The following is a 12,825-nucleotide window of genomic DNA, read 5'->3' on the forward strand; positions in this document are numbered from 1 at the left end:
CTCTCGTCCCCCTCCCCCCTCTCGTCCCCCTCCCCCCTCTCGTCCCCCCTCCCCCCTCTCGTCCCCCTCCCCCTCCCCCCTCTCATCCCCCTCCCCCCTCTCGCCCCCCCTCCCCCTCTCGCCCCCCTCCCCCTCTCGCCCCCCCTCGCCCCCCCTCTCGCCCCCCCTCCCCCCTCTCGCCCCCCCTCCCCCCTCTCGCCCCCCCTCCCCCCTCTCGCCCCCCCTCCCCCCTCTCGCCCCCCTCCCCCCTCTCGCCCCCCTCCCCCACTCTCGCCCCCCTCCCGCCTCTCGCCCCCCTCCCGCCTCTCGCCCCCCTCCCGCCTCTCGCCCCCCTCCTCCCTCTCGCCCCCCTCCCCCCTCTCGCCCCCCTCCCCCTCTCGCCCCCCTCCCCATCTCGCCCCCCTCCCCCCTCTCGCCCCCCTCCCCCCTCTCGCCCCCCTCCCCCCTCTCGCCCCCCTCCCCCTCTCGCCCCCCCTCCCCCTCTCGCCCCCCCTCCCCCCTCTCGCCCCCCCTCCCCCCTCTCGCCCCCCTCCCCCCTCTCGCCCCCCCTCCCCCCTCTCGCCCCCCCCTCCCCACTCTCGCCCCCCCTCCCCCCTCTCGCCCCCCCTCCCCCCTCTCGCCCCCCCTCCCCCCTCCCGCCCCCCCTCCCCCCCTCGCCCCCCCTCCCCCCTCTCGCCCCCCTCCCCCCTCTCGCCCCCCCTCCCCCCTCTCGCCCCCCCTCCCCCCTCTCGCCCCCCCTCCCCCCTCTCGCCCCCCCCTCCCCCCACTCGCCCCCCCCTCCCCCCTCTCGCCCCCCCCTCCCCCTCTCGCCCCCCCTCTCGCCCCCCCTCTCGCCCCCCCTCCCCCACCCCTCTCGCCCCCCCCTCCCCCCTCTCGTCCCCCCCGCCCCCCTCACGCCCCCCCCTCACGCCCCCCCCCCTCTCGCCCCCCCCCTCTCGCCCCCCCCTCCCCCTCTCACCCCCCTCCCCCCTCTCGCCCCCCTCCCCCCTCTCGCCCCCCTCCCCCCTCTCGCCCCCCTCCCCCCTCTCGCCCCCCCTCCCCCCTCTCGCCCCCCCTCCCCCCTCTCGCCCCCCCCTCCCCCCTCTCGCCCCCCCCCTCCCGCCCCCCCCTCCCCCCTCTCGCCCCCCCCTCCCCCCTCTCGCCCCCCCCTCCCCCCTCTCGCCCCCCCCTCCCCCCTCTCGCCCCCCCCTCCCCCCTCTCGCCCCCCCTCCCCCCTCTCGCCCCCCCTCCCCCCTCTCGCCCCCTCTCGTCCCTCTCGCCCCCTCTCGTCCCCCCGCCTCCCCCCTCTCGCCCCCCCTCCCCCCTCTCGCCCCCCCTCCCCCCTCTCGCCCCCCTCCCCCCTCTCGCACCCCCTCCCCCCACTCGCCCCCCCTCCCCCCACTCGCCCCCCCTCCCCTCTCTCGCCCCCAATCCCCCCTCTCGCCCCCCTCCCCTCTCTCGCACCCCTCCCCCCTCTCGCCCCGCTCCCCCCTCTCGCCCCCCCCTCCCCCACTCGCCCCCCCCTCCCCCACTCGCCCCCCCTCCCCTCTCTCGCCCCCAATTCCCCCTCTCGCACCCCCTCCCCTCTCTCGCCCCCAATCCCCTCTCTCGCCCCCCTCTCGCCCCCCTCCCCCCTCTCACCCCCCTCCCCCCCCTCACCCCCCCCTCCCCCCTCTCGCCCCCCCTCCCCCCTCTCGCCCCCCCCTCCCCCCTCTCGCCCCCCCCTCCCCCCTCTCGCCCCCCCCTCCCCCCTCTCGCCCCCCCCTCCCCCCTCTCGCCCCCCCCTCCCCCCTCTCGCCCCCCCCTCCCCCCTCTCGCCCCCCCTCCCCCCTCTCGCCCCCCCCTCCCCCCTCTCGCCCCCCCCTCCCCCCTCTCGCCCCCCTCCCCCCTCTCGCCCCCCCTCCCCCCTCTCGCCCCCCCCTCCCCCCTCTCGCCCCCCCCTCCCCCTCTCGCCCCCCCCTCCCCCCTCTCGCCTCGCCCCCCCTCCCCCCTCTCGCCCCCCCTCCCCCCTCTCGCCCCCCCTCCCCCCTCTCGCCCCCCCTCCCCCCTCTCGCCCCCCCTCCCCCCTCTCGCCCCCCCTCCCCCCTCTCGCCCCCCCTCCCCCCTCTCGCCCCCCCTCCCCCCTCTCGCCCCCCCTCCCCCCTCTCGCCCCCCCCTCGCCCCTCTCGCCCCCCCCTCCCCCTCTCGCCCCCCCCTCCCCCCTCTCGCCCCCCCCTCCCCCCTCTCGCCCCCCCCCTCCCCCCTCTCGCCCCCCCTCCCCCCTCTCGCCCCCCCCCCTCTCGCCCCCCCTCCCCCCCCCCTCCCCCCTCTCGCCCCCCCCTCCCCCCTCTCGCCCCCCCCTCCCCCCTCTCGCCCCCCCCTCCCCCCTCTCGCCCCCCCCTCCCCCCTCTCGCCCCCCCCTCCCCCCTCTCGCCCCCCCCTCCCCCCTCTCGCCCCCCCCCTCCCCCCTCCCCCTCCCCCCTCCCCCTCCCCCTCTCGCCCCCCCCCCTCTCGCCCCCCCCTCCCCCCTCTCGCCCCCCCTCCCCCCTCTCGCCCCCCCCTCCCCCCTCTCGCCCCCCCCTCCCCCCTCTCGCCCCCCCTCCCCCCTCTCGCCCCCCTCCCCCCTCTCGCCCCCCCCTCCCCCCTCTCGCCCCCCCTCCCCCCTCTCGCCCCCCCTCCCCCCTCTCGCCCCCCCACCCCCCTCTCGCCCCCCCGCCCCCCTCCCCCCTCTCGCCCCCCTCCCCCCTCTCGCCCCCCTCCCCCCTCTCGCCCCCCTCCCCCCTCTCGCCCCCCTCCCCCCTCTCGCCCCCCTCCCCCCTCTCGCCCCCCCTCCCCCCTCTCGCCCCCCCCTCCCCCCTCTCGCCCCCCCCTCCCCCCTCTCGCCCCCCCCTCCCCCCTCTCGCCCCCCCCTCCCCCCTCTCGCCCCCCCCTCCCCCCTCTCGCCCCCCCTCCCCCTCTCGCCCCCCCTCCCCCCTCTCGCCCCCCCTCCCCCCTCTCGCCCCCCCTCCCCCCTCTCGCCCCCCTCCCCCCTCTCGCCCCCCCTCCCCCCTCTCGCCCCCCCTCCCCCCTCTCGCCCCCCCTCCCCCCTCTCGCCCCCCCTCCCCCCTCTCGCCCCCCCTCCCCCCTCTCGCCCCCCTCCCCCCTCTCGCCCCCCTCCCCCCTCTCGCCCCCCCTCCCCCCTCTCGCCCCCCCCTCCACCCTCTCGCCCCCCCCTCCACCCTCTCGCCCCCCCCTCCACCCTCTCGCCCCCCCCTCCACCCTCTCGCCCCCCCCTCCACCCTCTCGCCCCCCCCTCCACCCTCTCGCCCCCCCCTCCCCCCTCTCGCCCCCCCCTCCCCCCTCTCGCCCCCCCCTCCCCCCTCTCGCCCCCCCCTCCCCCCTCTCGCCCCCCCCTCCCCCCTCTCGCCCCCCCCTCCCCCCTCTCGCCCCCCCCTCCCCCCTCTCGCCCCCCCCCTCCCCCCTCTCGCCCCCCCTCCCCCCTCTCGCCCCCCCTCCCCCCTCTCGCCCCCCCTCCCCCCTCTCGCCCCCCTCCCCCCTCTCGCCCCCCCTCCCCCCTCTCGCCCCCCCCTCCCCCCTCTCGCCCCCCCCCTCCCCCTCTCGCCCCCCCCTCCCCCCTCTCGCCCCCCCTCCCCCCTCTCGCCCCCCCTCCCCCCTCTCGCCCCCCCCTCCCCCCTCTCGCCCCCCCTCCCCCCTCTCGCCCCCCCTCCCCCCTCTCGCCCCCCCTCCCCCCTCTCGCCCCCCCTCCCCCCTCTCGCCCCCCCCTCCCCCTCTCGCCCCCCCCTCCCCCCTCTCGCCCCCCCCCTCCCCCCTCTCGCCCCCCCCCCCCCTCTCGCCCCCCCCCTCCCCCCTCTCGCCCCCCCTCCCCCCTCTCGCCCCCCCCCTCCCCCCTCTCGCCCCCCCCCTCCCCCCTCTCGCCCCCCCCCCCTCCCCCCTCCCCCCCCCCTTCCCCCCCCCTCCCCCCTCTCGCCCCCCCCTCCCCCCCCCTCCCCCCTCCCCCCTCTCGCCCCCCCCTCCCCCCTCTCGCCCCCCCCTCCCCCCTCTCGCCCCCCCCTCCCCCCTCTCGCCCCCCCCTCCCCCTCTCGCCCCCCCCTCCCCCTCTCGCCCCCCCCTCCCCCTCTCGCCCCCCCCTCCCCCCTCTCGCCCCCCCCTCCCCCCTCTCGCCCCCCCCTCCCCCCTCTCGCCCCCCCCTCCCCCCTCTCGCCCCCCCCTCCCCCCTCTCGCCCCCCCCTCCCCCCTCTCGCCCCCCCCTCCCCCCTCTCGCCCCCCCCTCCCCCCTCTCGCCCCCCCCTCCCCCCTCTCGCCCCCCCCTCCCCCCTCTCGCCCCCCCCTCCCCCCTCTCGCCCCCCCCCTCTCGCCCCCTCGCCCCCCCCCTCTCGCCCCCCCCCTCTCGCCCCCCCCTCTCGCCCCCCCCTCCCCCGCCCCCCCCTCCCCCGCCCCCCCCTCCCCCCTCTCGCCCCCCCTCCCCCCTCTCGCCCCCCCTCCCCCCTCTCGCCCCCCCTCCCCCCTCTCGCCCCCCCTCCCCCTCTCGCCCCCCCTCCCCCCTCTCGCCCCCCCTCCCCCCTCTCGCCCCCCCTCCCCCCTCTCGCCCCCCCTCCCCCCTCTCGCCCCCCCTCCCCCCTCTCGCCCCCCCTCCCCCCTCTCGCCCCCCCTCCCCCCTCTCGCCCCCCCTCCCCCCTCTCGCCCCCCCTCCCCCCTCTCGCCCCCCCTCCCCCCTCTCGCCCCCCCTCCCCCCTCTCGCCCCCCCTCCCCCCTCTCGCCCCCCTCCCCCCCCTCGCCCCCCCTCCCCCCTCTCGCCCCCCCTCCCCCCTCTCGCCCCCCTCCCCCCTCTCGCCCCCCCTCGCCCCCCTCCCCCTCTCGCCCCCCTCGCCCCCCTCCCCCCTCTCGCCCCCCCCCTCCCCCCCCTCCCCCCCTCGCCCCCCCTCCCCCCTCTCGCCCCCCTCCCCCCTCTCGCCCCCCCTCCCCCCTCTCGCCCCCTCCCCCCTCTCGCCCCCCTCCCCCCTCTCGCCCCCAATCCCCCCTCGCCCCCAATCCCCTCTCTCGCTCCCCTCCCCCCTCTCGCCCCCCTCCCCCCTCTCGCCCCCCTCCCCCCTCTCGCCCCCCCTCCCCCACTCGCCCCCCTCCCCTCTCTCGCCCCCAATCCCCCCTCTCGCACCCCCTCCCCTCTCTCGCCCCCAATCCCTCCTCTCGCCCCCCCTCCCCCCTCTCGCCCCCCTCTCACCCCCCTTCCCCCTCTCACACCCCTCCCCCCTCCGCCCTCTTTGCCATTGCCCTCCAACTTGACCATTTCCTGACCATGCCCGCAGGCCACAGGATGTCCGGTTGCCGGGTGAAACATCAACTCCGCTGCCTCTGGGCTTGTTTAAGGGACCGCTGCAGTACAAGGTGTGGAAAGAGATGAAGGACTTCATCAGCCCAGGTACAGGAACCTTTGTGTGGAGCTTAAATTCCCAGCTGCACCCAGAGAGGTTCAGAGAGCCGGCTCGTTCGCAGAGGCCTCCTACATTAGGACGAGCTGTACAGCCTTTACCTTGTTACCTCTGAGTGACTTCGACAATACAACTTACTGTCTCGATCTCATTATGGCAAAAGTTAGCTTCCTGATTGCCATTTAGTTAATGTACCCTCCCACAATTCAATCGCCCAGTTATCCTTCATGTTAGGTCACCAACATCGACAGCCCCAGTGTGCTGCAAGCCTCTTATCAATGCTCACAGTGACAGGTAAAATTACACTTACATCATCGTGACAAACACTCCCAGGACAGGTACAGCACGGGGTTAGATACAGAGTAAAGTTCTCTCTACACTGTCCCCATCAAACACTCCCAGGACAGGTACAGCACGGGGTTAGATACAGAGTAAAGTTCTCTCTACACTGTCCCCATCAAACACTCCCAGGACAGGTACAGCACGGGGTTAGATACAGAGTAAAGTTCTCTCTACACTGTCCCCATCAAACACTCCCAGGACAGGTACAGCACGGGGTTAGATACAGAGTAAAGCTCCCTCTACACTGTCCCCATCAAACACTCCCAGGACAGGTCCAGCACGGGGTTAGATACAGAGTAAAACTGCAGCTTTGTTGTGTCAATGAGAGCCTTTGTCTGAACATTGGGATGGGTGCCTCTTGTACTACTGAGCCATTCCTCAATCTTGTAGCATAAGTTGAGGAGGCCTTCAGCCCATAGAATCCCTACTGTGCAGAACGGAGGCCATTCAGCCCATCAAGTCTGCACTGACTCTGAGCATCTTACCCAGGCCCTACCCTACATCTGGCCTGCACATCTTTGGCCCCTTTGGCGATCTAACTCCATTTTTGCCCCCCCTCAGCTGTTACGTTTGGATAACAAACATCCACCAATTTTGATTTTAAATTCAATCGTTGATCCAGTGTCGATCACAGTTTGTAGAACGGTTCCAAGCCATTACGATAATTTGTGTAGCCTTGTTTTCTAATGCTCCTGCTGAAGGTTCTGTCTCTCAGATTTTTCACCATAGTTATAGGTTTCCTCACCTCCAAGCCAGTCTCTCAGTGCACTGTCAAAATGTGATCAATTCGTTACTTATCCGTCTCAATTCCAAGCGAATACAAGCTTAGTTTGTGTCATCTCTCATTGCATTTAACCCATGGATTTTAGCCATCACATAACGCGGGCTAATGGTGTAGTGCTCTTTTCACCGGTGTAGTGATCAGAGGCCCAGGGCATGGGTTCAAAACATAGAATCCCTACAATACAGGAGGTGGCCATTCGGCCCATTGAGTCTGCACTCACAACATTCCCACCCTATCCCCGTAACCCCACATATTTACCCTGCTAATCCCCCCTGCTACTAGGGTCAATTTAGCATGGCCAATCAACCTGACCCGCACATCTTTGGAGTGTAGGAGGAAACTGGGGCACCCAGAGGAAACCCACGCAGACACGGGAAGAATTTGCAAACTCCACACGGCCAACATTTATTATCCATCCCTAATTGCCCCTTGAGTAGGGTGCTGGTGAGCCATCATCTTGAGCTGCTGCAGTCCCTGAGATGTAGGTCCACCCACAGTGCTGTTAGGGAGGGAGTTCCAGGATTTTGACCCAGCGACAGTGAAGGAACAGCAATAGGTTGTTAAATTAAATTTCCCCTCTGCCTTCTTTAAGTCCTCCTTCTGTCACAGGAACAGTTCCTCAATGCCATCTTCTGGTTCCTGGTACCTGAAGGGGGACTGATGGTGACTAACTTGGAAATATATCGCTGTTAACACCACAGGGACTTCACTAAAATTGAATGGCGTAGATAGGGTTGATAGTCAGAATCTTTTTCCCAGGGTTGAAAAGTCTAATAATAGAGTGCATGCACTTAAGCTGAGAGAGGGAAAGTTCAAAGGAGATGTGAAGGGCAAGTTTTATTACATAGAGAGTGGTAGGTGTCTGGAAAGCGCTGCCAGAGAGGTGGTGATGCAGGCAGATACAGGAGGGGCATTTAAGGGCCTTTTAAATAAGCACATGAATATGCAAGGAAGAGAGGGATACGGACTAAGGGCAGGAAGAAAGGATCAGTTTAATTTCATTAGTTTAAGGGGCAGCACGGTGGCACAGTGGTTAGCACTGCTGCCTCATAACACCAGGGACCCGGGTTCAATTCCTGGCTTGGGTCACTGTCTGTGTGGAGGTTGTACATTCTCCCTGTGTCTCCGTCGGTTTCCTCCGGGTGCTCCGGTTTCCTCCGGGTGCTCCGGTTTCCTCCCACAGTCCAAAGACATGCGGATTAGGTGGATTGGCCTTGCTAAATTGCTTAGTGTCAGGGGGACTAGCTAGGGTAAATGCATGGGGTTATGTGGCGACTCGGGGATTTTCACAGTAACATCATTACAGTGTTAATGTAAGCCTACTTGTTAACACTAATAAGTTAACTTTAACTTTTAACTTTCATGTGGTGTCATGTACAGCACAGCATGGTGGGCCAAAGGGCCTGTGCTATACTGTTCTTTGTAAGTAGGGATGGGTAATAAATGTTGGGCCTAGCTAGCGAAGCTCACAAAAACCTATCCTAAAAAATACAGGCCAGGGGCTATCTCCATGATTTGATCCGTACGGATTTAATGACACACTGACCCTTCCGGGTGTGTTCCCTTATATCACTGTGTGGGCATCACTGTACTCAGTCCCACATTAACCCACATCCTACAGTCTCCCACTCTTAGCTCAGAATCGCAAATATCTACATAGCATCCCGAGGAGCAGGAGAAACGCCATCGCAAGTTTCTGGGAAACTAGATCTGCGTATCAGGGAATCCTGAAGGGTCCTGACTTATACCCTTGTGGTCATCCATCCGGTCTCTGACAACCCTGGTGACCAAAAACATAGAAACTAGGAGCATAAGTAGGCCATTAGGCCAATCGAGCCTGCTCTGCCCACCATTGGGCTGCACAGTGAAACAGTGTTTAGCCGTGCACCCTCACAGCGCCAGGGACCCGGGTTCGATTCCCGGCTAGGGTCACTCTGTGTGGAGTCTGCACGTTCTCCCCATGTCTGTGTGGGTTTCCTCCGGGTGCTCCCACGGTCCAAAGATGTGCGGGTTAGGTGGATTGGCCATGCTACATTGCCTGGATTAGCAGGGTAAATATGTGGGGTTACTGAGATAGGGCCTGGGTGGGATTGTGGTCGGTCCAGATTCGATGGGCCGAATGGGCTCCTTCTGCACTGTATGATTCTATAATTCCACATGATGGCTGACTGGGGCTAGTATTGCTGCACAGCGAGCCTGAAAGGATAGAGAAATGGATTTAAACATCATTTCGAAAGGACATTGGGTAATTCCTTGGATTGGGGGAAGGACATTGATCTATGGGAAAAGAGCAGGGATTAATTGGCTGACACTTTCAAAGAGCTACCACAGGTATGAGTGGAATGGCCAGTCCTTGTGTGGTCGGGTTGAATGGTGGGATATTGTTGGGGGAGGTGAATCTGTCGGGTTGTCGGTCGCTGTGCTCCTGCAGGTTTCAACCAGACTTTGTCTCTCCTAGTCCCGGCCTCCCTGACACTCGACCCGGGCTCGGCGCACCAGAAGCTGGTGGTGTCTGAGGACCTGACCCACGTGTGGCTGATGGACACCCCCCGGCTGCTGCAGGCCTCCACCGCGGAGATGTTCAACCCCTGCGTCAACATCCTGGCAGCACAGGGCTTCACGTCGGGCAGGCACTACTGGGAGGTAGAGGTGGGGAACAAGACGGCCTGGGACCTGGGGCTGGCCAGGGAGTCGGTGCAGAGGAAGGGCATGATCACACTCTCACCCATCGACGGATACTATACCATTTGGCTGCGCAACGGCAATGAGTACAAGGCCCTCGAGTGGCCCGCCGTGCCCCTCACCCTGGGCACCAGGCCCAGGAAGGTGGGCGTCTACCTGGATTTCGAGGGAGGGCAGGTCTCCTTCTACAACGCTGATGACATGTCCCACCTTTACACCTTCAGAGACACCTTCACCGAGAGAGTCTTCCCCTATTTCAGTCCGTACCTAAACAGCTGTCCCGGCAATGCCGAGGGCCTGAGGCTGTTTAGCCTGAAACTGTAAACCCCCCCCCCCCCCCCCCGCCCTCCACTCCGCAGCCCCAACCCTCCACCAACACTTACCGCGCTCCTGCCGATCCCCGAAACCAACTGAGCCCCAATCCTCCCCCCCTGGTCTGTGTGAAGCTGTTTAGCCTCCTTCACCCTCACTGCCCGCCCCCTCGGGCCCGTCTCCTGATCTCAGTTGTATTGAACTGTGTGTTGTGTCCTGATTAAAATGTATCACGGGCTTCTCCACACGGTGTTTATTGTCAGTCTGATTCCAGCCCGAACACAGCGCCGTGGCTCTGATTCTGCTCTCCATTTTAATGGCTGTCTAACTTCTGCAGGAGAGCACCCTCAGCTCCCCAACCCCGCTCCAGCACCACCTGCTTCCCCCCTCCTCGGGCCTCGATCTCTGCCCCACACTTTGCTCCCCCCCCCCCCCCTTCCTCCTGGCTTGCCCGCTGCCTGGGCCCCCTCTCCTGCCCTCCTTGAGCATCAGACCTCTCTCTTCTCCACCCCTCCCTGCCTCGGCCTCACACTCTGCTCTCTCCCTCGCTCTTCCCGCCCTTGCTCTCCCTCCTCCTGCATCTGCTCTCCTCAGGCCTCTCCCTCTTCTCTCTCACTGCCCCCACCTCCCCCTCTCCCGTTCACCTTGAGCTTGGCCTCTGCCCAACACTACCCCCCTGCCCTCACCCTCTGCTGTCTCTCTCTCTCTCTCTCCCCCCCCCCCCCCCCAAACTCTGCTCTTCCACCCTGGGTCTCACCCTGTCCTCTCCACATCTTCCCCACACTCCCTTATGCTCCCTGCTCTTCGTGCCCTGCCCTCTGATCTCTCCACCCCTCTGAACCCCCCCCCCCCCTCCCCACAACCAGGGTTTGGGTCCAATATTGGAGTGAGTCTTACTCTGTGTGTGAACCTGGTGGACTCAGTGTGAATGTGTTGGCATAGGCGGGTAAGTTGGGGGTTTCATGGGGTGGGAGGAGAAGGAGGTGGTGGCCTACCCCACAACTTAGAGCCTCAGGGGAAGAGTTTCCTCTGCAGTTGCCTTTGTCCTTAACAGTGACGGGGGGCGGGGGGGGGGGGGTGGGGGGGGACGGCAGAGGGAATCTGAGAGGAGGCAGATGCTGTGGGAGTCACCTTGGTGTGTTGCTGCAGTGCAGCCAGTCGGTAACACGTACAGGAGACAGCCCCAGCCGCTGGAGATGGAGGGAGGCTGAGGCTGAGTGGACGATAGGTCCCACACTCCACCTTACCCTCAATGATGTGGAGCTCCGAGTGCTGTCACTATGAGCCACCCAGCCAAGTGGAGGGTATTCAACACACCCCATCCTGGGCTCGAACCTTGCGGATGTTCAAGTGGCGTGGGGGGAGTTGGGTTGGGGGAGGGGTGCGATAGTCCAATAACATCCCTCGTGAAGAATCGTGAACCGCAGCCATCATGTTCTCCTTTATTGCAAGGGGAATTAAATACAAGAATAGGGAGGTCACACAGGGTATTGGTGAGGCCACATCTGGAGTATTGTGTACAGTCTCGGTCTCCTTAAGGGACGGCATAAATGCTTTTGAAGCAGTTCGGAGATTTACTAGACTGGAATAGACAGATTGTCTTCTGATGAAAGGTTGGATTAGGTTAGGTTTGCATTCACTGGAGTTTGGAAGAGTAAAAGGTGGTGGCACAATGGTTAGCACTGCTGCCTCACAGCGCCAGGGACTCGGGTCACTGTCTGTGTGGAGTTTGCACATCCTCCCCGGGTCTGTGTGTGTTTCCTCCAGGTGCTCCGGTTTCCTCCCACAGTCCAAAGATGTGTGGGTTAGATTGATTGACCATGGTAAACTGATCCTTAGTGTCAATGAGATTAGCAGGGTAAATGTGTGGGGTTACGGGAATGGGGCCTGGGTGGTATTGTGGTCAGTACAGACCCGATGGGCTGAATGTCCTCCTCTTTACTATGGGAATTCTATGACTTAATCGAAACTTTTAAGATCCTGAGTGGTATTGAAGGGTGGATGTGAGGAGGATGTTTCCCCTTGTGGGAGAATCTGGAACGAAGGGTCACTGTTTAAAAATAAGGGGTAACTCATTTAAGACAGATAAGAATTTATTTTCAGAGAGTCGTAGGTCTTTGGAACTTTCTTCCTTCAAAGGCAGTGGAAGCAGAGACTTTGAATATTTTTAAGGCAGAGCTGGATAGATTCTTGATTAACGAGGGGGTGAAAGGTGATCGGGGGGGGGTTGGTGGGAATGTGGGGTTGAGGTTACAATCAGATCAGTCATGCTATTATAGAATGGCAGAGCAGGCTCAAGGGGCCGAGTGGCCTACTCCAGCTCCTAATTGGTATGAGGTAATTGGCCCAGTTGAGGTCCTGGCCAATGGTGAAGATTCGAATGGGGGTGATGGAGGGAGCGCTGGGTGGGGCAGGTTGGAGACCCCTCACTTTGCTTTAATCGGTAAGGGGGTCAAAGGTTACGGAGGAAGAAGACAGGAGAATGGGGTTGAGAAACTTAGCCATAAATAAAGTTTATTTGTTAGTGTCACAAGTAGGCTCACATTAACACTGCAATGAAGTTACTGTGAAAATCCCCTGGTCGCCACACTCCGGCACCTGTTCAGTTACACTGAGGGAGAATTTAGCATGGACAATGCACCTAACCAGCACGTCTTTCAGACTGTGAGAGGAAACTCACATAGACATGAGGAGAATGTGCAAACTCCGCACAGACCCGAGCCGGGAATCGAACCCGGGTCTCTGGCGCTGTGAGGCAGCAATGTTAACCACTGTGCCACCCAATTGAATGGTGGAACAGACTCGATAGGCCGAAGGGCCTATTTCTGAACCTATATCTTATGATCTTACCAGGTTCTGGGAGAAGGCAGTTGATTTTTCCATTCTTCACCATGTAAGAGCAGTGGGTACCTGTCATTGAGCACAGTTCCATTCTGGTCACCGGGTCACTGGAGGAGATGCCTTTGTGCGTGTGTCGATTGGCTGAGGTGTTCATGTGTGTGCTTCTTTTATTCATTCGTGGGACGTCACTGGCTGGCCAGCATTTATTGCCCATCCCTAATTGCCCTTGAGAAGGTGGTGGTGAGCTGCCTTCTTGAGTCGCTGCAGTCCTCTCACTGTGGGTTGACTCACAATGCTGTGAGGGAGGGAATTCCAGGATTTTGACCCAGCGACTGCGCAGGAACGGCGATACATTTCCAGGTTTGCTCTTTCTCTGCTCTTACATCGTGAGCTTGTTTGACACAGCTCCACAATGTAGTCCAATAGCAACCCTCGTGAGGGTCACTTGGGCGAGGCATTCAGGGTTGGGGTGGGGTTGTG

General features: G+C 64.8%; 1 protein-coding gene across 1 annotated transcript in view; it reads left to right on the forward strand.

Moving 5' to 3' along the window:
- Positions 1 to 9,672, forward strand: part of LOC144497692 (nuclear factor 7, brain-like) — a 21,328-nt gene extending 11,656 nt beyond the window's left edge. The window contains exons 4-5 of the mRNA XM_078219134.1: positions 5,269 to 5,374; positions 8,969 to 9,672. Of these exons, the coding sequence (XP_078075260.1) occupies positions 5,269 to 5,374; positions 8,969 to 9,516 (654 nt within the window). The 3' untranslated portion in view covers positions 9,517 to 9,672. The remainder of the gene's footprint in view (positions 1 to 5,268; positions 5,375 to 8,968) is intronic.
- Positions 9,673 to 12,825: the final 3,153 nt, after the last annotated feature.

This window comes from Mustelus asterias, chromosome 8 (assembly GCF_964213995.1).
Source record: "Mustelus asterias chromosome 8, sMusAst1.hap1.1, whole genome shotgun sequence".
Classification (NCBI taxonomy): domain Eukaryota; kingdom Metazoa; phylum Chordata; class Chondrichthyes; order Carcharhiniformes; family Triakidae; genus Mustelus; species Mustelus asterias.